We start from the raw sequence: 25830 nt of genomic DNA, 5'->3' as shown, positions 1-25830 counted from the left end.
TGTTGTTCCTTCCATATGGGAATGAAAAAACAATTTAATCATTCCATAAAGATGTCCCCAATTGACAACCACACAACAAATTGTTTACCCAAAGTTTAAAAACAAAATCAGAAATTGTGTTGTTTTGCTTCTCCTGGGCACTGCAGAAAGCAAGGAATAAAATCTAATCCAGATTCGGCTATACTGACACTGAAGACTGCAGTTACATTAATATCCAGTTACATGGCTCTGATGTTGGTACACATAAAACTGGCTTAATCTTTTGAAAGATTCTGTGCCGTCATCTCTAGTACTGCTCAAATATAGAGAAGAAATCCTGAAATTCCCTGAACCGGCATGACTAGTCTTTAATATTAAGGCTTATAATGAATAAATAACAAATAAATTTTCCACTCTCACGTAATTAATATGTAAATTCCTTTACTTTGCCAAATATAAACTGTTCTAAATGCATCCATGTACTGATATGCACCTGCCTAACTGTATGTGTAGAGGTCTAACTGTTTTTTATTTTTACTGTGCCTCTTTTTTAGGAAAACGTATTCTCCTCACAACTTGAGAATGCAAAACATTAAGCACAGAAAGGGATCTTTCTACAGTCTTTTGAAACACAGGTCATTTTCTAAGCTATTGAGGTCTGTGACACTCAGAAATGCCTCTGGAGTTGCCATTCCTCTAAAGATTTGCACTGTATATAGGACCATCAAAGCTGTCTTCTGAAGAACAATTTCCTTTGGAGACATTCTATGGGATGCTAATTATCTTCTGAACAAACAGTCAAACTATCCCATGAGTGCTAAAGGGCAGATTTTAACAGCAAATTAAGAAAAAGTTAATTGAAATAGCAAAAATTACCGATGTTTGCAATTAAATAAGACATTATCTAGGGAATGTCCAGATTTATTTGAAGTCTTTTTTTATTTTAGATATCATAAATGGTGTTCCTCCTTATATCACACAGACTCCTATTTACTTTTCCCTGCCAGTATTTTACTTGTTAGAAATGTACAATCTAAAACTAAGCAGAAAAGTAACTTTGGAGGGTGAGGAAGATAAAAAGGACAGATAGGTGTGCCTAGGTCTATATTCACAATCAGACAAATCAGCCATAAGGTCAGTGGCCTTTTCAAAGTTTTCTAGAGCACTACTACCATAACACCAATTTGGTTGTATTTGCTTACATTTTCACAAGCAGCTATTGATTATGATATGGAAGGGGAAGGCTATTTCTGCACTGGTATGCAGACAAGACTGCATCCTTCCAACCACCTTCTGTAGCAGTGCTGCTCCCCTGCAGTGGTCTTTTCCTTTTGTTCATCTATATTCTATACATAAATAGGGCCCAGTCAAGAAAAATTCTCATGTGTTCCAATTTTCCAGTCAAGTCAACTGGAAATTTGAATTTGCAGAGATTGATGGGCCAAATCGCCAAACTTTTCCTTAGGTTCATTTTGTCACATGGACTTGTCACACACCTAACGTTCAATCTAACTTTGTCCACTCATGTAGGTACCACCAGTGTCACCTTTACTACTTGAGCTGCAAACCTTCTATATGAGGTCTCTATAATCCAAACAATGTTTTCTACACCTCAGTTTGATTTCTCAAATGGTTAACAGAATATTAAGAAGGATAAACAACTAAAATGCCATAAACCTCCTGTGATGGGTCCAGGCATTCCCTTCATAGACAACAGAGCTAAAGAAAATGCCAAGAGATTACGTAGCTCAGGGTTATTTTGTAAGGGCCACACAGGAATGCCAGACAGGGCTAGGAAGACATTCCCCTTTAGTCTTTCGGTTTCAGGTTAAAAAATACAGCTGCAGTGCATCTATTACCTACTCACCTAAATGAGGAAACAGATCAGTGTCCAGCTGCTGTTTTCGAGTGCACAGTTTCACCAGTCTCTGTAGCCGGCTCATGCAGGACGAGTGCGGAGAGAAGGCTGTGGCTTTCATGAGGACCCGGTCAGTCCTTGGCGGGTCCGTGACAGGAGCCCTGGCGGGTGGCAGGAGAGGCAGAGGTCTCTTGTTAGACAACTGCCGCGCTTGTGCTATAGTGTGTGTGGTGGGTGCCACTCCCTGCATTGGTAGGCTGGTGTTCAGAGGTTGAGGTGACTTGCAGACTATGCCCTGCGGTAGCCCTGTCGGCTTTAACGAAGCTGATGAAGGTGGCAGATGGGAGTGCTGCTGCTGCAGAGGCTGCTGCTGCAAAGGTGCAGGAATGGGGCTAAAGTGCTCTTGGCGAACTTTTAAAATCTCTGTCTCTCTCTGGCGCTGCCGGTTTTGAGCCAACTTGCTCTGCAACTTTTTCTTCACTGTTGCCCCTTTCTTTAGGTCATCATCCTCCTCATTGAAAGCAAAGGGGTCTTCTAATTCTGCCTCCAGGTAGTGGAGAGGAAGCCTTGCCCCTGGAGGGGAGAGGGACATCCCATCCAGTCCATTGGGCATCTTCAAGGCCAGGGTGGGCACTGTCAGACTGAAGGCCATAGCATCCATCTGATGCCTGACCTTTACCTCCTCTATGGGATCATTCTTTTTCTTCCTCTCCTTTTTCGGTATAAAGCCAAGTACCTGCAGGTGGCTGTTGCAGTACCTTTCAAAAATAAAAGCAGTCAATTATTAACTAAACTCCCATAAGTAAAATCTGAAGACAAGACATCATTTAACAGAAACCCACACACACATCTCAAGCAAACATAAATTGAAACACAAGAGGTTTTATAAAAAGTGTACATAACTGCTTCTAATACAACGGGTAACTGTGGTTCTCCCAAACCAGCAGAAAAAAAACTTATAAGAGTGACTATTTCTAATCTTAAGATGTAAGATTCTTCATTCACTATTCATAGGAGAATCACCCACGATCATTCAAAATCTTAACTCTCTAATAGGGTAAATAGTCAAAAACCAAAGTGAACAAAACAAATGGACAGTCTGATACATAAAGCAGCAAGAACGCAAGCCATTAACTGATGATTTCAAAAGCTCCTATGAAAAAGTACATTGAAGACTACTTCCTTTCATTTGCCCATTCTTTCAGTGGAAGTAGTTAACATTTTCATCAATGCACACATCATTATTATTATGAATTCCACTGTAGTAGGGAGCAGTTTCTGATAAGGACAATCTCAGTAGATATCTGCTGTGAAGGATCACTATTTCCACTTACTGAACAAGTAGCATAAATACTTAAACTCTGTTTTAGTAGTTTAATATGAAGAATTTTGATGCCAGAGGATTAGCCGAATGTTCTTCAAATAAAAATCTAGTTTAAAACAAATTCTCTGCTGCCAGAAAGCATTTACACAATGCCAGGAATACGTATACATACAATCCACAAACACGGATTTTAAGTTCCTCTAATATGAAAAACTTTCAAAGTCATTATATTAAAAAAAAAAGAAAAGCAAAAAAGTCTTTGAAAATTTGTCATGAAAGCTAAAATAATTGTAACTTATGCCACACATAACATACTAAAAAGTAAGCAATTCAATTTTGTCTGATTGGAACCAGCATGTGACAGAAATTTAGGAACCATGATGTGATCCTTTTCCTGTATGCCACAGGCAGGCACTCCTGCCTCTGTAGAACCCACTAGCAATCAGATCAGAACTTGCCTTTGAAGAATCCCATCTATAACTTACAACTTATAGATGACCAAAGATACAAGGAAAGAGTGATGTCTGCATCCAGGTAATTACGGACGAGATAGTAAAATACCCATGAAGGTATTCATTAAAATCTGATCAGTATGAATCTGAGAACTGTAAGTTTTGTTGAACAAATAGGTTAAAATTATATTATTTCTGGTCTTCATGGAGAAAAAAAAATGGCAGAAAAGCCCAAAACAACCCCCCAAAAAAGGTTTAGCACTTTCGTTTAGTCACTTTCAACTTGTCGACCCATTTCTAAAGAAACAATGTGTGAACAGCTCTAAAGGGTCCTTAAAAGGGAAAAAAGAGAAAGCAACTTCATATATGCTCTTTAATGGTCTCCATATATGTAGCTTCTTGAGAGACCCACATTCCTAAGGTTTCACAAATCAGAAAAGGCTGAAAAGTACTGCTATTTATTATTGCCTAAATAATTTCTTCATTACATTATGTTTTAAGTAATAAATAAACCTAGATGAGGCAAGCTAAAAGCCAACAACTTGTGCAGTCCTTATTAGAACACACTGGAATACTGTAAATTCATACTGAGAGATGCACTTCTAAAAATAAAATTATATAATGAGGGCTCAATAAAGCTTCCCTTAAAGTCAACAAGCACTGTTTCCATATTTAAAATTAAGCCCTTTTAAAATATTTTGTTTGAACAGTTACAACAGCACTTTTAGCATGACAGAAGAAAAAAAAACAATAAACAGACAAAACAAACACAACGGAATTCTTTTCCCTCTTATGCCAATATAAAGAGTGTTTTGCTCAATGGAAATGCTTCCCTTATATTGTTCAGAATTTAAATTACTGTCATCCTGTGCTTGTGCTGATGTGAGGAGGTAGAACTGGATAGTCTGTTTTCATTACAAAAACAGTAAGAAAAAAAAATAAAAAAGGTGAATAAGTCTATGGAAAGGTAATAAGCTTGCTAAAATTCTCAGAGTTTTAGGCTGTTAAGGGTTTGGCTTGTTCATTTAACTCTAACAGAATCATTTTTATACAGCAGAGGATAAAGCTTTGGCTCTTAGAGCTGACCATACTGCATCACTAAGAGCCAACTGGCTCCTCTGGACACAAACCCACGGATGCCAGGCTACAACATTCAGACTCCAGTACACCCTGACTTGGCTCTGTGCTTTAGGCTCTGTCAACTCCCCATCTTCCAGAATAACCAAGCCTGTTACATCTTGGACTAAGAGGAGTAAGAAGTAACCAGGAAGAGCAGTTCAGTCTTGTCTGGGTAAAGAAGACTGCACACAAGCAGTTTTGGCTAGGCGTAGCTCCCACTAGCACCAACTCAGCCTTAACCCCGTCAGGCTCTCGCTAGCCCTGCGCACAGCCAGGGGGGCATGCACACACATTTCCCCATCCTGCACCTTCCCAGGTGGCTTTTTAGTTGGCCCTGGCCTAAACTGGCTCTGACTTCACACAGTGCTGCAGAGTCTGCATTAGTAGTTCAAGCTCCATGGAAGTCAGATTACTGGGAAGACAGGAATAGAACCCACAAGTAGCACACGGCTTTTCATATAGCTCTAAGCATGCAACCCATTAGGGTCAAGCTGGCCCTACAAGAGCCAATCCTGATGACCCTGACTTAGAGGCTCAGCTTGTCACTTCTATAACCTGTCTGTGAGTTATGCTCAGCTGACAGTATCACAGTAAGTATCTAATACAGTTTATTTTCCCCTTCCTCATTCAATGCCAAAGGCACTTATTCTATGCAGGTAAGGTCAAATTAAGTCCACACATAAGGTGAGTTGATAACCATTAAAATTATCATAACATGAGGCACACAAAATGTGATGGGCTCTGAAGGCTTCAGCTGGACAGTTTCCCACATCCACTGGGAAGGCAAGAATTCAGACAGAGGTTTTTTACCTACAACTGTATACTGCTTCTTAGTACACCCCAGTTTGGTATCAAAATTTCTAACACTTACTTAAAAGAAGATTCAAATAAACTGGGGAGCAGCTTGTATATTAACAAATTATTTAAAGATTCTCTTGAGTGAGGAGAATTAGAGACAAAACAGTGTTTAACCCAAGTAAATTGTAGTAAACCTATATTTAAAAATCAAGTTGTATTTCATTATCTTTGTGTGTATCTGGCTAAGAAAGAAGTAGGAGATGTATTCAGAGAAAACAGAGATATAAAACCCATGTGTGTATCATCCCACATATATATATATTCTTTAAAAAAAACAAGATAATAGAAAAATCGGACTTCAAATGAGGCAATGAAGTTACGCACTATTAATAGATTTAATTTGTAGAACTTCAATGGTTAATAAGAAATCTAATAATATGGCACCATATTAACCATCTTTGTGGCTGGTAGCATCTCATTTGTCTGGGGTCAAGTGGTAATTCTTTTCAATTATCTGTGGACAGACTATGAAGCTATTGGCATATGATGTATGCATCTTCTTGAAACACTTTTTTTTAACAATCTCTAAAAGTATAAAAGAAGATAGCTGTCAGAGCATCATACAGCCTGCTTCTGATCATGTACAGTTACATGTCTAAAACTGACAGAATGACCATCTGACAGTAATTCTGTATACAGAAAATGAAAAGCTATGAGTGAAGAACTCAGACACTGCAAACATCTTTATATTGAACGGAGTGTGAAAAAAGTCTCCTAAGAAACAGATACAGGTTTGCTTGCCAAAAAAAAAGAAGTTTAGAACAGCCACAGTCTTATCACTAGCATTCATTAAATGTTATTGTTAAAATTAAACTCTGCCCCAAGAAACAGTCTTTTAAAATATTCTTTCAAACTATCACATCCTCTCATTTGAAATTAAAAGTTTATTTTCTCTTTCAGACACCTGCTGTCCTCTTCAAGTACTGTAATGTGACACTCGACATGCAATTGAATTATTCTAATATAACATACACCAGATGTCATGACCACACTTCAATTTAAGTTGAGAAAAATCAAAAAGAACAAAGTGTGAACTCAATTCAAGGTGTAAAGAAAAATCACAAATTCCATGGGAACATATGAGACGTAAAAAAGTGTCATTAAGTACTATTACTTCTATTGTTTTTCAGTATGACCCCTGGTAAACAGGAACTCTGGCTCAGTCAGCTCTTGCATCTGAAATTACAGTGTACCATTTGTGCTAACAATTTCTATGACCATTTCTGTGAGCTTGTTTCCAAAGAGCCTCAATTGTACAGTAGCAAAGAAACACTCACCGACTGTCAAATTACAGCTTAAAGTTACTCATCTTGTGCCATTTGAGCATTTGCCCTACAGCTTTTGACAAACATTCATGTTTTTTTCTCACTTCATCAGTCTCCTCAGCTGAAATGGCAGGTGAAGTGCAAGTTAATTTAGAGCACAGTCCAACTGTTGTTTCAGACAAGAGAGGGAGCTGTGAGCTGAGAAGGAAGTTATATGTAGGGCACAGTGGGAACACTGCTAATAACGCAAAAGGTTAGTGAATGGCAGCTAATAATGTGAAAGGTCAGTGAATAGTGGTTTGATTTTTTTTGGCATATTTTGTTCATATTTTATGTTTAAAAAAGCATTTCTATGAGAACGAGCCTCAGATAGTTAACACACACATTAATTAAACACTGTGTTACTGGCAAAACCTGCAGTGACAGCTCTGAAAAATAAAGTCATATATCGACAGCAGACAAGATTAGACAAATTCTGCTATTTCAGCCCAAGCAGCACCAATGAGACTGGTGTTCAGGAAGTCTTAAAGAGCAAGGAAGAATGCCCTTGTGGTTACAGTATGGGCTGCAGTTCAGGAAATCTGCTTTTAATTCCCAGCTCTCAACAATTTCAAGGACTATCTTTTGCAAGGAATTTAATACCTGGGCACTCTGGGCATCTTCTTTTGGGCAGGGAGGGGGACAAAAATAAGGGAAGCAAAGAAGAAAGGGAGCATGTGGCACCTTCCTGGCTGGCTCATCCATTATCAAGTAATATTTATTTTATTTCAGTAAAACAACACTACAGATCAGTACCAAATCACCAACAATGAATTGTAATTCTGGATTTGTCCCTATGTGTCACTGCTCCCCGTATCCAGAAGATAAGCATCTTCAACTGCTTGTCCTGAAAAAAGCAGATGGAAGTGTGCTTTTGGCACTGCTGGCTAAACAAGAAGGCCTTTCTAAGAGCATGGACTGTGAGTGACAAAGCAAATGAGTTAGAACAGCTGATATTGTGTAGCAGGTTTGATCCACAGTTTATAGTGAATTTGAGAAAAGAAGTGAACTCTCCCATAAACTTCCTTGGGATTAAGTTACTGCCCTCTCTCCGAGTACTTGACTCCCACAGAAAATAAAATAAAGTTTACTGGTCTTAAAACAAAATCCTCAAAGGAACATCCTGGAATACAATTCACACAAGCCAGTTCCTCCCTCATCCTGAAACCAGGCAGCAGCTTAAATAAAGCTCAAGCCTCTGTCCCAGCCACTTCCCCCTTTGCAGATAGGAAACCACAACTCACCTACGGTCCTCAGACTTGGGGATGGGGTTGGTGCAGCGTTGGCTGTTATACTTGGCCACATATTCACATTGCTTGAAGGGGGCAGTCTTGTCCTCCAGAACGTGTCTGATACAGAAGGCGTAGCCGTTAAGTCGCCTCTGCTTGCACAGTTTGGGGCTATATGAGCACAAGGGCTTATTGTCAACCTCAGAGAAGTGTATGTGTTTGCCTTCATACATCACGTGACTCTATTCCTTGTGAACATCAGCTGAAAGAACCAAAATATTGAGACAAATCACAGAAGGGAAGAAAAACTGCATTCAGTTCTAGGTTGTGTGTTTCATTTTAGCCGGAAAGAAGGACCCAAAACAATACCTGATTTTAAATCTTCTGTACCATGTCAATGTTAAGAGAGAGCCCCAAGGACACCACTATCCTGGAATGATGATGAACCAAGATGAAGCAGATTGTCTAAGGAAAATATCAAAAGGGTCAATGTCAGTCAGAATAAAACAGATATTACTACAGTAAGTAAACAGGCACATGTAGTCACCGAGCCTGTGGTTCAGCTAGCATCCAATAAAACAAATCCATAGCACAACAGTTTTCAATCAGTAGTCATGGATCTTTGGAAAACGTGAAAGAAATTACTGGGGGAAGGAAAATTCTACTGCCACCACACTTAAATCACTTAAACATAACTTCACTCATCTACCAGAAGGTGATTAGAAGCTACAAGTTGAAAAAGGTTAAGTGTCAGATTAGATCACTTGCTTTCAGAAATCAAGCTGAAAGATGATTAACTCGTTTGATTGCAGAGGGTTTACTTCAAATATTTTTGCTTACAAAACCACCAGAGACTGTCTTTGCTCTGCAAAGTTATTTCGTCAGTCAGTGCAACAAAGCTTTTTTTTTTAAGAAAAGCTTTCTTTACCACACCTGATGAACAGTCTTCAGATCTTATAGCGGCTTACAATTTCTGCAAGCATCCATATGCAGTCCTTCCTGAGGTCATCATGGTTCATCTCCATTTATCCTACCTCACTGTACTTATTTTAGGGAAATGCAGGCATTAATATACGTCAAATTAATCCCATCAATGCCAGGAGGGCTGAAATGTCAATTCAACAAGAGGCTGGTGAGTTTTCCCCCTAAAGTAGATTCCTACAATGCAAATCCATGCAGCTATAATAAGGTACTTTTTCAGTTCCCAACATTATGAAGGTCTTTGGCAATCATCTTTTTAAAAAAACAAACAAAACCCCCAAACCATCCCAAAGTAGTTTCAAATAAAATTAACAGTACATACATTCTGCAGCTACTCTGATGCACTAAACTTAACCTGCAAAAGGTAACTTTTATTCAGAAACGTCATCCTGAAGCACCGCAATGAACTCTTTTAAACACTGTGTATTCATTCAGTACTTAGTTCAGTTTCATATGTTTTATACAGCAAGGAAAGGAATGTTCACAGAGGTGATATTCAGAAATATGTAATAAATTAGAGGCATGTAACAATTGTACAGATTACCACCTCAATGAACTTACTTGTTCCCAAGGCCCAAAATGGCAAGAGTAGGATTGCAAGGAAGAAGCCTATACAGACTTTGCAGGAAAGATGCACTTTCCTCATGTAAAGGTAAAAGCCTCCACTTTCTGCTGTAAAAGAGTACCATGAGAAAATGACAAAGCACTATGGCACTAGGGGATCTAGAAAAGCAATTTTAAGTCACTAGGGAAAAACAAACCACCCTATCCCACAGAGTAAACGGCATAAATCTGGCCTTCATTAGCATATATCTAGCAGTAGAAGCAGAAAGACAGAAGAGTACTAAAAAATTTTAAAACACACTTAAAATTCTTGGAACAGCTTCACGCGCACATGTACAGCATACAGAGCAAATAGAACGGCGACAGGTGCTACAGAATGTAACTACTGCAAGCGACCTGAACAGTCATTTGACAATAATGATAACTTTGTATTTCTTCTTGATACACATTTTCCCCTTCCATGCACACATGCAAGCAGGCACCCCCAGAGGCAGGGGCCTTGCACTTCGCTTACACCAGACAGTCACATACATAAGCACAGACGCCTAGTCCAGTTCCAATAGCTTTCCCAACTTTTCTCAAGGCATAGAAGCACATACACTATATATATATTTGAAACCAATCACTGGAGTATGACTTTCCACATCACATCAGTCTTAGAAAGTTCATTGTTGACTGTGCCCTTCAAAAACACAGAATAGGAAGAGGGAACAATCTCTTCTTTAGCATGTTAAGGACCAAATAATCCTTTCAGCCACCTTGGCTCAGGCAGATATTGACATACCCTTCAGTATTATTGAGCAACAATATGAATGAAAAACATAAATCCCATGGGAACATGACCCATACAGGAGTTGTGGTCAGTGTTTCCATCCCACATGTTTGAGAGACGGACTCATCTATTACTATGGCAGCAAAAGTAATCAAGTGGGTCTTAACTACTTGCATCTCACACACACAATGCTGACAGAAAGCCTTTTGCTGAGGAGTCTGCTTCTCTCAATAGGTTATCAAAGCTTGTATTAGGTGGCATACTGGACTGGACATAAAACTTGAAAGACCAAGTGTATCTTGCAACTGGGGTGACCTACATTCTGCTATTTTCTTCTGGTTTATCACCTTCTTTGAAACTTCTACTATCATGCTCTGCAGAGTTTCTGATGTATCACTAACCTTCTCCTCTTTTGTACAACTCAGCTGTTATTTCTTTTCTGAAGGTTATCAAGCAACGGACCGAAGGGAAAGAGTTCCTCAAGATGGTTCCCAAGTAAACAGCGAGAAATGCATAGCTTGTGTGCCTCCATTAAGCTTCTGTAAAGAAACTGCTCCACAATTTCCAGCCACTATAATCCTAGACTTATTCTTGTGGCCACAGTTTTATTTTTGGATTTAACTCATAATTAAGTCTTATTTTTGCATTTAACTTGACTGTGTCAAGGCAGGCATAGTACTTCACTTCTCACTTGTCTGAGAGATACAGGGCACAAGTACAATGCTATATGAAACATTCACACAAAAATACTGACAATAATCCCCAGGGAAACCAGTGAGCATGAACATGAATTTTTGGGTCTATATATACACTAAGAGAAGCTCATGCAAATATAACCATGTTAAAAATCCTGACAGGAATCAATTAGTGCGACTACAGTGCAAGGAACAAGAAAGCTAATAAACATAGTAGCCAACCAACAGTACATCAAAAAAAAAAAAAAACACAGCAATTTTCTCAAACTTGCAATTGTATCTTTATTGATAGATTCTTAAACAGACTCCCCAAAAGACATGTCACTATGTGGATACACTGCCAGGATCAGAGACTGAAGCTGGACTTAATCTAAAAAGAGCTTTTTCTTTTTACTTCCATAGCATACCACATAAGAGTGCATATGTGTGTGTATAAATATATATATAAAAGTAACAAAGACACTTAAATAGCTTCATTCTGATTTCATCTGATGCAGTGTTTTATTTTTAACAATTTACAGGAGTTCTTAACAGACCTTTTTGCTGCTACGTAAAAAGTAGCACAAGCATGGAATAGGCACGTGTCACTTAACTGAAGAGAACTGAAACTACACTTAGCTAAATAGTGGGTGGGGGAGAAATTATTTTTGTCCCACAGGATTCAGTAAGAGATGACGGAAACATGGACTTCCCCTGGAAAAAGCAAATGCTTAAACAGATGTACTTCACTATAAAAATATCAGAATATAAAACTTTCTGGAAGCTGTTTTCGGTTTTGCATTTACACTCTGCATTGAAGATGTAGAAGGTTCAACAGAAAAAAAAATGTATGCCTGCACGTGCTCAAACAAACTTTAGCCACAACCTGTGAATGAGAAACCAGAAGCTGCTTCTTGAGGAACCCAGATTTTCCTTACACAACTGCTTCTAAATAAAAGATTTTGAGCTAGTCAGAAACAACAGGGCAAAGAACAGAAGGGAATCCAAAAATGCGTGCCGTTGCCAGATGATGTAAAACATGACTGAGGTTTAAAAAATCATGGTAGGAAACAAGGTAAATACAGAGCAGTCATATACCAGATCACACAATATAAGAACTAGGAGTACCTGATGAAGCTAGTAAGAGATTGACTCAAAACATATCAAAGAAGTATTTCTTTGCTTTTACTATTCACAGGTAGCGAACTGCTGGAACTTGCTGTCACATGAGACCCATGGAAGCAGACAGTATTATCAGGTTCAAAAAGGCAATAGAGAAGTTCACAGACAATGGGGACATAAGCGATGTACCCGCCAGCATGACCAATTTAACAAACATGGGTGATGGAGGAGTAAGAGAAGAAAACACAAAAAAAGTGTCTGGGCTTTCATGCTCTTCCTAAATAACATCACTTTTTCCTACTGCCCAATTCAGAACATTAGGTTGGATCCAAGCTGATCTGACCCGGCAGGGTATTTTTCACGTTCTTATGAGGTTACCACTAATATTTGTAACTTCATAACACATTAATTTCTCCCCTTGTCCCATTTTTTATTCTTGAACAGCTGACTGGAAAAAAACCTTCTCCCTCTGGCTAAAGTCCTATCTGGACATGTGAAGAAGAGTAACAAACCTAGCACCCCAGCAAGGCTTTATAGCAAGGACAGGCAGGAGACAGAGCAAAGTCACACTCTGAGACATCAGCACTTAAGAGCAGAGCAATTTGTTCTGCTGAGTGCAGCCACTGGAGTCTGTAAGACAACTGAAGGTGGTTTGCACAATGACTGCAAAAAGAGAAATGAAAGATTTCAATACACACAGGAATACACCTGTCCAATTGCCAGTACCTGCTATCACCCTCTGGAAGCAGCCAGCTCCCAACTGCTTTTGGTACCGGCTTTTCAGTACCGGCATAATCAGCTCCCTTGCAGAGCACATCAGCTCTAAAGACAACAAAGTTGTAAGCACTGCACTCCACACATCCTCCTCCAAAAGAGTTAAACAGCCCTTCAGAGAGGCTGGAAAACAGTGTAGCAGCAAACTTTGGAAGACAATCTTTACTCTAACCACACCCAAGTACAAGCATTATGCTACACAGAGATCTGGTACCTGACATAATCTGCAGTCTACAGGGAAGTTAATGGCTTACTCACTAATAGAAAGCCCAAAGCGCTATAGCCTCAAAATTCAGATCGGCAATTTTGAGCAAATGCTGCGCTGAAAATATTAGAGTGTTTTAAATCATGTGGGTTGGTACATTCTTAAACATATGCTCAGAACTTGACATTCAATGTACGTAAGACCCTTTTAGGCAATGGTATCCCCAAATGCATTGTAAATTGCAAGGCAATTATATGCTGGTGGTTAAAAGATGTATAATTAAGAGGACTGAGCTCAGAGCATCACACACTGCATCCAAACAAAATCCACAACTACAGACGTCTTTACTGTGTTGTTTTGCATTTGCTAATAGTAGCCCAAATTTCCTGTTAAATTGCTTGGTGTGTTCATGACATCTCACAGACAAGGTATGTCATCTCCATATGTTTCCAAAACCATCAGCTTGGGGCCAGAAGTAGAACATTGACCTGCAAGAACCTCAGCTTCTCCACAAACACAAATAACATAAATAGTAGTTTTGTCAATTCCTCTGGACCAAGAAAGAACAAGTACCTGCCACTGTCAGATCCATTTCCTGAAACTAAGCAAACACACAGAGTGCAAGATGTTTGGCAACATGGAATTTCATCCACTCCAAAATGAACAGAAGCCATAAAATTCATGACAAAAAGACATGCGTTTAAAGCTACTTTATAGCAAACTTTTCAAACAGTATTAGTAAAAAGTATACTTTTAAGGAGAAAACATTCATTTTTTATATTTCATAGCAAAAATACCTCTCTTTTAAATGTTTTGTTCTATCAAGAGAAGCTGTACCAAATCTAATTGCGATCAACATCAACAGCACAAGTTACAACTTCTGTCCCTATTTTGTGATTTAACCAAAAGTTTGGCTTAGTTCTAGTCTTTTAACAGCTCAATTCTCTACTACACTCAGCTACCAAACCAAGAATGCTGTAATTGTGGAAACAAGAGTCTTTTTGTCAGTAAAAGCATTCAAACTGAGACAGAGAACACTGGGAAGCAACCAAAGTCAACTATGAGAGTTCCTGTACAGAACACTTTTATTAACTAGAGTACAGTCCTTGCTCAGGAAGGCCTCTGAAGTGTGGGTACTGCAACACACATGCAAGCACCCTGACAGATCAAGGCATTCAACATGTTAAGATTTTACAAGATATTTTTAGTTACTACCTGGAATAGTATTTTGGACTACTTTTTTCATATGTTAAGATCTACCTAGGAAGAAAGAAGCAATATTGCCCTCATTCTGCCTTTTTAGAAAGCTTATTACTTCAGCTCTAGAAAAAGGCAGTTTATGTTGCATAAGGATGTCCAATATATTAACAGGAAAGCACCAGAATATTGTAGGCAACACCAGTAAAACAGATTATGTTTTAGAATATAACACAATAAATACAGAATTAAACTTAAGCATTATTCATAATAATAGTAACAGCTAGAGAACTCACAGGACTTGTAACTAATTACAATCAAGAGCAGAAAACATAACTATGATGAGGGAAAAAAACTCTTTGCTCACAAACTGAACAGGTTCTTTTTGTTTTCTTAGACCAAATGAACTTAAGCAAGAATTTTTATTTCAGCTGATTCACTCATCTGTACCTCAAAGTACCTTAGAGAAAACCTGACAAAGATACCTCAAACCCTAAAAAATGACAAACATTTAAGACTAAGAATTTTAGAAACTGCAGAGGATTTCTAAAGAAAAAAGATCTAAGGTACAAAAATTCTTAACTACTGCCAAGAGTACATCCCTATAGATTTCAAAAAAGTAACTTCCTAAACATGGCCATTCCTGACCTAAGGTTCAAGATGGGCTCTGTATCTTGAAAGTCTTTTGAAGAAGGATTTCTCTATTTGAGCAGGTCTCAGGCCCCAGTCCTGCTATCACATCCTCACAGGGAGGTTCTCATGCATGCTTATTTCAATGTAGTTATAAACAGGCCTGGGTTGTGCCAGAATGAGCAGGGCTGCAGAGACGTGGCCTTCAGATATAGCAACAAATGGACCCTCTAGGACATTGAACATAGCAGAAATGTACTTTAAAAACATTATCTCAAAATACTGAAATCACGATCCTGAGATAAAGTAGAGATTAAACATACCACAACACACCTTGCATCTGTAATTGGGGGGGAGGGGGGAGAAAGTCCAAGTCTTTTATTTATTCAAATAACAGATAACCTGCCCTTCCATATGAGGTTAAACAAAATACCTTTGTCTCATTTTTAGTCCCAATACTACAAAGACAAATAAGCTTACTTTCACACAATACAACATCATTCTTGCTTCAGTAGGAATACTCAATAAATAAACCAATAGAGCTCCTCACAGAGGAGCCTTCCAGCACGTATAAGCTATTGGAGTCTCGGTGTGGTCTTAAAATAAATCTGTACCTCCTGGTGATTTACCATATCATGAGAACATGGTATATGCAGTTCTGTAGGACCAGGCCCTACACAGAAATTCATTCACTCATCACAAAAATACTGAACATCAAAATAACCCCCAGTACATAAAGTATGGCTTGCTTTCTGTAGATAATTTAGCTTTACATTTAATAAAACTTGTGTGGTCTTTGTATATATTACAAACAGTTCATGCAAAAGGCTGAATGTCACCAGGCTGTAAGTGACAGCTTCACACAAAACACAAGTGCTCCAGTTCAGCCATCAGCAGTGGTACCTGGTGGGTATGGCCTGAGCATGAAACACTGCCAGTACAGGTGAGCCCATACGAGAGGGCACCTGTCTACAGGGGAACAATGCATTGCCCTAATTTTGTCAATTTTATATTTAAGTCTCCCAATCCTCAAAAACTGAAAGGCCTTAAAATAAACCTGCATTGCATGTTGTTGAGTAAGAAAGTTACAACTAACTCTATGTATTTTAATCAGATGGTATAACATAAGGCTTTAAGGTGAGCATCACTGTCACTTCCAAAATTCATTTGAGGTTACTTGTAGAAAGCCATTATAATTTTGACCTAAAAGACACATTAAGGAATATTTGGCCAAAACGCACCACCTCCCGCATTAGAAACCGGAGCTATTTCACCTGTGCGGGGTGAAGCGCGTTGGTGGGTCTTCCAGTGCACTCACTTCACAACTACCAGACGTTCTTTTCCCTGAAAAAAACGATCCTTTCATTTTCAGTCCTGGGGGGCAGCAGCACCTCACACAGAACCCCAACCACAGCGGGACCCCAGCCCATAGGGACAGTTAGGGTGTCCAGTGGGGACAGGAGAGGGGCCAGACATAGCCCTTGCTCTGTAGGGGCTACTGAGGCGATCCCTTCCCTGGCTGAGGTGCCGGTGGGCTGCTGCTCCTGTCCCGCTAACGGGTCCTGGGACAGTGGGGCGGCTGAGGGACCCCAGCCCGGCCCCGGCAGGGCTCAGGCAGCCGCCGGCCCCGGCATGTGCCGGGGAGCGAAGGTGCAGCCAGGGCAGCCCCTCGCCCCTGCCCCTCGTTCCCTGCTCCTGGGACCGGCCCGGGGCCCCACGTGCCGGCAGTTTAGGGGGCGGGGGGGGGGGGCACTCCGAGGGCCTCCTCGCACCCCCAAAAACACCCTCCACTCCCTCCCAAAAAGTTGTGCGGCGAATCCACCCGCCGCCGGCCCGGCCGAAGGGGGTCACCGACGGGGGAAAAAGGGGGGACGGGACGGGCGGGGGGGGAACCTGCGGCCGCATTCCGGGGTCCTCCCGCCCCGCCGGCACCGTCCCCACGGCCGCGGGCGGGGGGTGGGCGGCGGCGGTGGTAGGGGAGTAAAGCACCCCAAAAACGCCGCGAAACTTTCCAGGCCGCGGCCGGCGCAGCCCCGCGGGACCGGCACCGCCTCCGCCGCGGCGGCCCCGCACCGGGCTGGGGGAGGGGGCGCCCCCCCCACCCCACCCCCGCTCATTAAAAGTCATTTCGGCAAATTAATGCCGCCCCCGTCCCCCCGTCCCGTGGCCCCTTCGCCCCGCGCGGGGGGCGGGGGTGCTGGGGGGGGGGGGGAGGGAAGAGCGGCCACGGCCACGGCCACGGCGCCCCCACGGCCTCCCCCCAGCCGCCCGGCTCCGGTGGCTGCGGGGCTCGGCCCGCTCTGGGCCCGGGGCCCGGCGCGGGGGGCCCGGCGGGGCGGGGAGCGGAACGGCCGGGCCGCGCCGCGCCGAGGCCTAGCGCCCCCCCGCCCCCGTTCTCCCCCGCCGCCCTTCACCTCCCGGGCAAAGGCGCCGCGCCCCGACCCTCCCGCTGGGCCCCGGCGGCCGTCTCACCCGCCTCCGGCGCTCTTCCCGGCGCTCGAAAGCTTCAAAAACCCCCCTGGCTCCCCGCACCCCCTACTGCGGCCTACGCCGCCCCGGCCGATCCCCGGCCTCGCGTAGCCCGCCTCCCCGCCCGCCCTGCACCCTCCGCACCGCCTGCCGCGCTACGCGAGCCCGGGGATGCAGGCCGGGCCTGGCTTACCTTTCCAGCTGCTTTTTTTTCCCTCCTCTCTCTCCTCTCCCCCCTTTCCCTCTGTTGGGCTGACAGATCAGAGTTTCCTCCCCAGCAGAGGGACTGGGAATGTGCTCGGGCTCTGTGCTGAGGAGCTGCTGCCCCCCTGTCTCTGAGAAGATCCTGCTTTTTGTGGGGAGGAAGCTTTGGGGGCTCTTTTATTATTTTAAAACTACAAAGTGCTCAGAGGGTAGGTGATTATTAAGGGGAATCCCTGAATATATTCTCCAGCAAAGAAGGCAGGGCTGCTGGGGCTGCTCAAGAAGAGAGCCAGCAGCCTCCTATAGCACCACTACAGGCACCGAGAGGACATAACATCAGAGAGCGGCTCCTCTGCCCTCCAAAACAACAACTTTCCTACCATCTTGGAGGTAGTAGAGAGGGAGAGAGGGAGGGGGAAAAAAAGTATAGAAGGTTTTTATAAAGTGTCAATTTGGAGGAGGGAGCCAAATGGCCAAAACCAAAATATTTTAACATTTGTGTGACTTTTTATTTTAAATAAAAATAAAATACAAAGGCTTGTGGCTGAAGAAATATTTTTTTTAATAACCTGTAAAGATCAACTCTCGGGAAAAAAATTTAAAGGAGGTATGGTAAAATATATATTTTTTGTAACTTTGTTGTTCTTAAAACCATGTAATTTTTTTCTGTATTTATAAAGTTGATAACTTTTTTGTCATTGTGTGATGGTTCTAAAAATTAGTGTGTAATTGTGAAAGTTGGTGTAACTTTTTTTTTGGTATTTGTAATCTTAGTAAACAGCTGAGATTTATGTCGGATAGTTTGGTGTAACTGTACCATAACGTCTTTCTTTCTCTCAAGGCATTGTAAATAAAATTGAATGTACGGATAGGAAAAAAAAACCTTTTTTTTTTTTATTTTTACTTTTTTATTTCTTTCTAGAGTAGGCTATTTAGAGAAACTATGGGGGATTTAATGTGAGAGGAACCTGTGATAGATATCTGAGAAATTGTGCTGTCATAAATTTAGCATTGTCTGCCCTTCAGGATGGGATGTGAAAAAAACAGAACTCATAGCAAGAAATTTGGGGGCAATAGTTGAGTTTTGGTTTTAATGTTTTCAAAACACTTTGCAGCCTTCTAAAAATCTGTTTTGGTTCTTTTAATGTTTTGATTTGGGGACTTTGTTCTTGATATTTATGAATATTATCCCTGACTTACTTACAGAGTTGAGAAATGCTATAAATTTATACTACAGTGTCTTGTAATATAAATTAATAGTATTTTTCTTTGTTGCAGATTCTTTTATTAGATTGTAAAAGATATATTAAATGCTGTCAAAACAATGTGAGATGCTGTGGTGTATCTATAGGTGAAGATACTGATCACTGTATTCAGCAGATCTGTGGTAATGTTTCTTGAGGTAGTATTATGTACAGCCCTATTCAGAGATGAGCTGCAAAGATGCCTTTTTATTTGTCCCGAAGGAAGAGGAAATAATTAGGAAACTAATGAGCTATACGTTATGTTTTTTCCATTGTAAAAATTGTTCAGGTGGTATAAAGTAATTCAATTGCAGTCAGACTAAGGTCATATGGATGAAGGTACTGAATTGCTTAGTATGTTATCAACCTCGTCCTCTCCCCTCCCAAATCTGAAATATATTGGTTTAGTTGAGTTCTTGTAATCTTAAAAAAAAAAAATCCTGTCCTTTAGGTATATCCACATTTCAAAACGTACTTTGAGTTTGCCCAGCCTGCATGGTGAGCGTAGTTCGTGTGTTCATAGTGGGTTTTTCATTTAGATAAATAGATTTTAATTAAAGTATGATTAAAAGTCAGCTGGTCTTTGTGTCAAACTGTTTATTTTTTGTTTAGCAGGGTTTTTTTTAGATTATGGTTAGTCTACCTAGCTCATTTTAGTAATCCAGAGTGTTGCATTCAATGAAATTACTGCATGGGAGGTGTTTTTCTGTTATTCAAATTTTTTTTCTGTTTTTCAGGTATTAATCCATTAAATGCATAATTCTGCTAATTTTAGAAAACAACAAAAAAACGCCAAATATGTTGCTCCTATATTGTATTTCAAAAGAGTTTGTGCTTTGTATAGAAGTAATGCAATAATTAGGGTCCTTCATAATTTTATCAGTCGTTATTGTATGCTCTGGAGCATGAAATATGATGATTATTTTTGTAAGCTATTTCAACAAAAACTACTTTTATATCCTATACCTAAAATTCATTACAGGAATGACAGGGATTACAAATGTTGGTCAGGTATGGGATGATTGAAAAACCGCAAGCCCTTTGAAATATTGCAAATAAATTATCTCAATTGATTCAATAATTCAACAAATGTGGCATAAACTAGCATTTATTTTTCTTTTATTCTAAATAGATAGATAAAGGGACAAATTCTCAGACCCCAGTTTTGCAAATGCCTGCAGGCCTTGCTAGCACTTAACTAATTCAAAAGTGTTTGAAGGATCACTCTATAATTCCTTGCATAAAACTCTTACCAAGTCAGTAGGATTTTGCTGGAGTACCAAATTGAAGTTTCTGTACAAAGTGATTTCTTGTATCAACCATTGTGTTAAACAAGAGAATTGCTGCTTTCAACTGTAATTCAATAGTTCAGTATAATTCAACTACAGTTCAAGTTCTCTTCATTGGGCTATTAAGATGTGGTTTGTGTTTTAGGAAGAGAGGCACACCATGAACAACTAATCTATGCTGCATCTCTCTGTGGTACTCTTGAGAATATCTGTACAGCACACTTAGTATCTTGGAATTGTATTTTTTTAATGGGATGCAGATGATACAACATTTTAGAGAAATGGCTCTCAATGCACTTGAGAACCTGTGCACTGAACCATTATTAAACCTTTTCTTTGGCTTATGTGTTTGACTTCGCAGATGCTGACTTTAATCGGATTACTTGCATGCCTAAATTTAAACATGCATCATAGTAGCATTACACATTTTGGTGACATTCTGAGATCTATTTGATGTGTGTTAATTGTGAAGCCAGAAGCTTAATGCCAAGCAAAAGGAGAAACATTTTGAATCTAGTTTGGAATAGGAAAAGTTGAAATGGGATACTTTTAGTATCTTGTACAAAAAAAAAAAAAATTCAGTCTTTTTAAGGAGGAGAAAGTAAAGACGAAAAATTTGCCAGATCTTAGTTACGTGGACTGTTGTGTAATCATGCAACAGAGAAATTAAAATTTGTACTTTATGGATAGAGAAATTTATTTAACAAAACTGTATTTACCTGAGAACAATTTGCTTTTCACTAAGTTATTAAGAGATGCAGATATTATTTTGATTGTTTTGCTGAAAATAAAATGTTACACGGTAACAACCTAAAGGAGCAATCTGCTAGCTTTAGTAATGTAGAATGAAATGATTTTTTTAAAAAAGATTTGCTTATCTTTATGGACAAGACTCTTAAGTTGGGACATACATTATTTTGATGGGTAGAGCAGTACTCTGAAATTACACTGGAGAACAAATTGGACTCTGAAACTTCTGTACAAGGACAACGTGTAAACCCGAAGCATAAAAGGTCCCCTGTACAACATTCAGAATTGTATTCTGAAGCTACCGTTTCTTCAGAATGGGTCTGTCTGCCTTGATTTAAATCGGCCTCATCCCTGAACCAACAGCTCCATCCAGTAAACTTATTGTACACTTGAGCATGGAGTGGTCAGCGAACATTAATGTTCTGTAAATCACAGGTTTCTGGCTAATGAGGCATTCTGTGCTGATGTGTCTCACTTGTATTAGTAGTGAGACGGAGGGCAGTGACGCAGTGAATAAGCTTTGTGAGTCTAATAAAGCAATGAAATAGGTGCTTTAGGTTGTACACCAGTTACTGGAGGAGGCTGCATCAAGAAATGAACCTTGACTCTCTCCCAAGGTCGTACGTACCCCGAGTGCAGACCTCGAGAATTTCTGAAGCATGACTTAGACTCTGTGCATGTGATGAAGAGTCTCAGGTTCTCCACAAAATAGTGTTATAATGTCAGCATCTTGGTATTATTTCTTGAAAAACACACACTGAGGAAACAGTTCCAATGTCTTCAAATGCTTTTGAAAGGGATTAGCAATTTATCTAAAATGCAGGTGAATGTTGTGAAGGGGAGGAACAATTCTTAATGTATAGATGTTAATTCGAGATATTCATATCCGAAGAGCCATGTTTGTATAGAGGATCTTGTCTTTAGGCGTTTGAAGACTGAAAAAGGTGAGAAATCAAATAAAACCCAAAGTTATGATACATTCTTCAAAGCAATATCTTGAGCAGCTGTTATGTGGTGTTAGTTTATTTAATAGTGACAAGTTCAGGGGTAAAGCTAACCATTAAATCCCAGAATATTAGTATTATGGGAAAATGCTTAGTCTTATTTTTCAACAATTCTTTAACACGGAAATTTTATAGCAATGGTTGTCTCGCATATCTGGGTTTCAGTTACTCTGTCTGCTGCAGTTGTGTGTATTTGCATGCTTTTTGCCCCTTTTCCAAACCGCAGAGTCCTTATGTTAAAAACACTGTCTGCACTCTGAGGATTCTTCTCTAGGAAATACACCCAAGTTATGGCATAAATTGAACTTCTTAATTCATCTGCTGAACTCCTTCAAACCCATGCTCCTGTATGGCAGATAGCACAGCTGAAAGTATAGGACGAGCCATATGTGCAACAGGGTAACTTTGCTTTACTTCGTTTAAAGCCCTGAATGCTAGCAAAGCAACACGAAGTACAGATGACTAGTCTTGTTTTCCTGAGTCTTAGGGGCTTCATTAAAGCTTTTTTGAGCAATGGGAATTTTGCTGCAGGTTTCAGTAGGAGTATAGCTGCAGAAGTATTTAACCAATTGGGAGCAGATGTATGCTAGCTATTACATGATAATATAATTAATTGAGAGTGAACTGTACTGAAAATAGTAATTAACTAAGACTTCACTAATCTGTTCTTCATTATCAATGTGTATTTTAATCTACATTAAATAAATGGTATTGTCTTCCTAAAGCTCAGCAAAGACAAAACAGTAAGACTGTTAATTGTGGGAAGGTTGTCCAGAGTACGTTGGGTATCTGTGGAGACCTCTTTAAATAGAGGACAAATGAATGGAATAAACTGTCCCAGCAGAATGCTCTAATACCATCCCATTTTACTGGGAAGGCCTCTGTTAATTCAAAGTATACTATCGTATTTTTACTATCTGCTTCTGTCTATTGATATTTCATTAACTGTAATTGTAGTGTTTAAGAAGCTATACACTTTAGTCCTTGTCTCTGCTATTAGTCCAGTTACTCATTTACATTTGGGTTGCAGAGGGTCTTGGTCACCACTGCAAGTTGGAAAGATGTGAATTCCCACTCTGGGCCAAATCAACAGTCTCTTAAGTCTTCTGAGAGTAGCTTCCAACAAAGGTGTGGAATATCCTGTGATGGATAATTGAGAAATAAAAAGCATCAAGGACAGGATTTTTCAAAAACAGTTGGAGCTGAACTAACATCAAAGCATAAGGCTTAATTAGTGTCTAAGGTCATGGGATTCCAGTGGCTTTTGAAAGTTATTTGTTACACATGAAGTTTTTTGCTCTTAGTATGTTTTTTTTTGATACATGGTTCTCATCTCTGATCCATTTCAAACATAAACACAGGTGTACAGACAACAAAAAGAAATAAAACAATTTCTTTGAAATATTAGTTAAGTATATTCAAAATTCAGTATTGGCTGAGTGAGGAGATGTCTCTACTCCCTCTTATGCCTCTAAACCTCAATAGGCTTCTCAGCATTAGGCACTGTGAATAGATGTGTACATGTAGGTGGAGGAAAACATAATAATTATTAACAGTGTTTAGCATAGCAGGCTTTGCTGATCATGGAATCACTCATTTTGTTTGAATCACAAGGCTTTATATGTGTTATTTATGTCTCTCTCTGCCATTTTTCTGTGGTCCTGAGCTATGGAGAGTTGGAGTAATCTGGGTACTTGGGGACACTGCTGACATCATTCCATCAACTAATATGTGTTACTGTAAAGTGTCTTTTGGATAAAACCTTACACAACAGAAAGGACCGTGACTTGTATAAGTCCACACACACAGTGAAGGATTTGGTGTTCATTTCTGAACTACGTTTTCCTTGTGACTCTCTGTGAACTTAAGTGTTTTGTTTGCAAAGGTTCTTGTGCCCATTTGGCATTTTATGAATAATAATAATCTGTTAACATCTATTAAGAAATTGAAAATGGTGTGTTGTGTTTGGCTTTGTTTTGTGTTTTGTTGTTTTTAAATAGGAAGTTAAAAACTTCTTGAGCAATGCAACTTCTCAATTCTGGGAGAACTTAGGCATTTTAACGTTTTGTGGGGTTCTCGTACTCCATCTAAAAAGCTTACTGCAGTTGTCAGCCAAGTCCTTAACTTTGAGCTGTTCTCCAGAATTCCCCATTTATTTAGTACTTTTTTTCCATGTTGGTAGTCAGCATGAAGTCCTCTTCTATCCGTTTGCTTCTCAGCACTTTCTCTGTTTGTCCTGTCAGTGCCTTGAAAGAGTCATCTTCCAACCCTTCATCATTAAAGGTGATTTCATCTTACTGCACGTTCGAAGGACAACACAACAAATCATTATTAGGAGACTGTCTTGTTTCGGGAGAGGATGTTTTGGCTTAGCCATTGTTTGGAGTATTTTATGAGGAGCAGGGGTGTGGGGACAGAGATGAAGTTATATTACCTTTCCCCTTTGGATTAAGGCTGATGCCAGTCTGCCACTCTGCTTTTCCTTTAGAGCTATGAGCCTTTTCCTTTAGAGCTGCCTTTTTGTGGGTTTCAACATTAAAATACAGCACATCCCCCAATCAAGCATGTAGCAGGCAGTCTTGCAAAAATTTTATCAGCCTCAGAAGAGGCACTGATTCAAAATCTTGTACTTCTTGGGGAAATGCTACAGACGCTCTCTTTTCTGCCTTGAGTTATGCTTCAAAATACATTAAAAAAATAAGTCAGTTACAACTATTTTTATGAATGGCCTAATTATGCTGGACATTTCAGAGTCTTGCTGAGGACATACCTGTTTGACTTGAATTCCGTTATGTTTCTTTTTACTGAAGAAGCTCACTACACTGCCCAGGGTTTTAAGCACTCTCCCTTTGGAACTACAGGGATGCACCCATGAGATGCTGTTGCTTTCAGTAAGGTGGCTATTGAACAGGGTTTGGGGTCTTTGTTTTGGTTTTGTTTGGTTGGTTTGGTTTTTTTTGTTTGATTTTTTTGTTGTTGTTTGGTTTGAAACCACAGTTTTAGACTTAGATGCTTAAATCTGCCTGCAGATATAGTTGCTCTTTAATCTGAAGTTTCTCTTTAATCTGACTGCACCTGGCCTATACTTGCTTGAAAGTGTAACTGCATAGTATGGTTTTACCTTGAATTAACACACCCTTTGCCTTCTCTACTCCCCACAACCACCTGCTGAAGATAAGGCTACAAAAAGGCAAGGTTTAATCTTAGTCATGTTCGGGGTTAATAGTTTGCACGCAAGAGCCGTGTTTACACAGGGCTGTGTTCAGAGAGAAGGATACTTAATGACTAACCCCATCCATCTCTCCCCAGACACATTCCTGTTCCTTGGCAGGCTGTACAGGCAGGAGTGCACAGGAGCAGGCGAGATGAAGGTTACTGCAGCTGAAGGTAACTGGCGATGCACCCGCTGAGAAGTTCTGCCAGTCGGCCACCAGGTGGAACCAGGGCTGCACTCGGGGAATTGCAGGAATTGCATCTCCTCCGGGGCTGGGCTCAGCTCCAAAACAAAGCCTGACAAAGCCCCTGCCCACTCCAGCACAGATAAAGGCACCCACCGGCCTTACACGTGGAGTGAGCTGCATCAGCACACTGGCGGCTCAGGCAGTGTGATCACCTGACTGGTCAGCCCTTACCTTAACCACCAAGAACAATACTCAGAGCGTGTTTATCTCCCACCATCCCAGCTCTTTATCGCTGCTTTTTCGTAATTCTCTAATCTGAGGTTGCAGCTTCAGAACCGGCAAATAGGAGCACTAGCTGTAAACTTTTTCTCTTAAATAAACAGAAGTAAGTTGCGTGAATAGCCCTGGTTTTGGAATTTTTGTTCCA

The 25830-nt window shown here is 40.2% G+C and overlaps 1 protein-coding gene and 1 long non-coding RNA gene across 6 annotated transcripts in view; one reads left to right on the top strand and one right to left on the bottom strand.

Annotated features, from left to right (window-relative positions):
* Positions 1–18070, bottom strand: part of INO80D (INO80 complex subunit D) — a 46471-nt gene extending 28401 nt beyond the window's left edge. For 3 of the 5 annotated variants that reach the window (XR_007204814.1, XM_048309784.1, XM_048309787.1), the window contains exons 1-5: positions 17705–18070; positions 16317–16386; positions 8493–8588; positions 8139–8385; positions 1847–2595 (exon numbers count right to left, since the gene is read on the bottom strand). Coding sequence is in view for 4 of the 5 variants with exons in the window: in XM_048309784.1 (XP_048165741.1) it covers positions 1847–2595; positions 8139–8356 (967 nt within the window). In the remaining variant the exon portion in view is untranslated. Of the gene's footprint in view, positions 1–1846; positions 2596–8138; positions 8386–8492; positions 8589–16316; positions 16387–17514; positions 17534–17704 lie in introns of those variants that run through there. The other 2 variants (XM_048309785.1, XM_048309786.1) reach the window with 2 other exon arrangements.
* LOC125328717 lies at positions 18020–25804 on the top strand. Its single transcript, XR_007204815.1, has 2 exons — positions 18020–18105; positions 25312–25804. It is a non-coding gene; the product is annotated as an uncharacterized LOC125328717 (long non-coding RNA).
* The last annotated feature ends 26 nt before the right edge of the window (positions 25805–25830 follow it).

This window comes from Corvus hawaiiensis, chromosome 7, assembly GCF_020740725.1.
Source record: "Corvus hawaiiensis isolate bCorHaw1 chromosome 7, bCorHaw1.pri.cur, whole genome shotgun sequence".
NCBI classification, from domain to species: Eukaryota; Metazoa; Chordata; class Aves; order Passeriformes; family Corvidae; genus Corvus; species Corvus hawaiiensis.
Note: the sequence above shows the minus strand (reverse complement) of the source record. Positions and strands in the feature narration are given on the sequence as shown.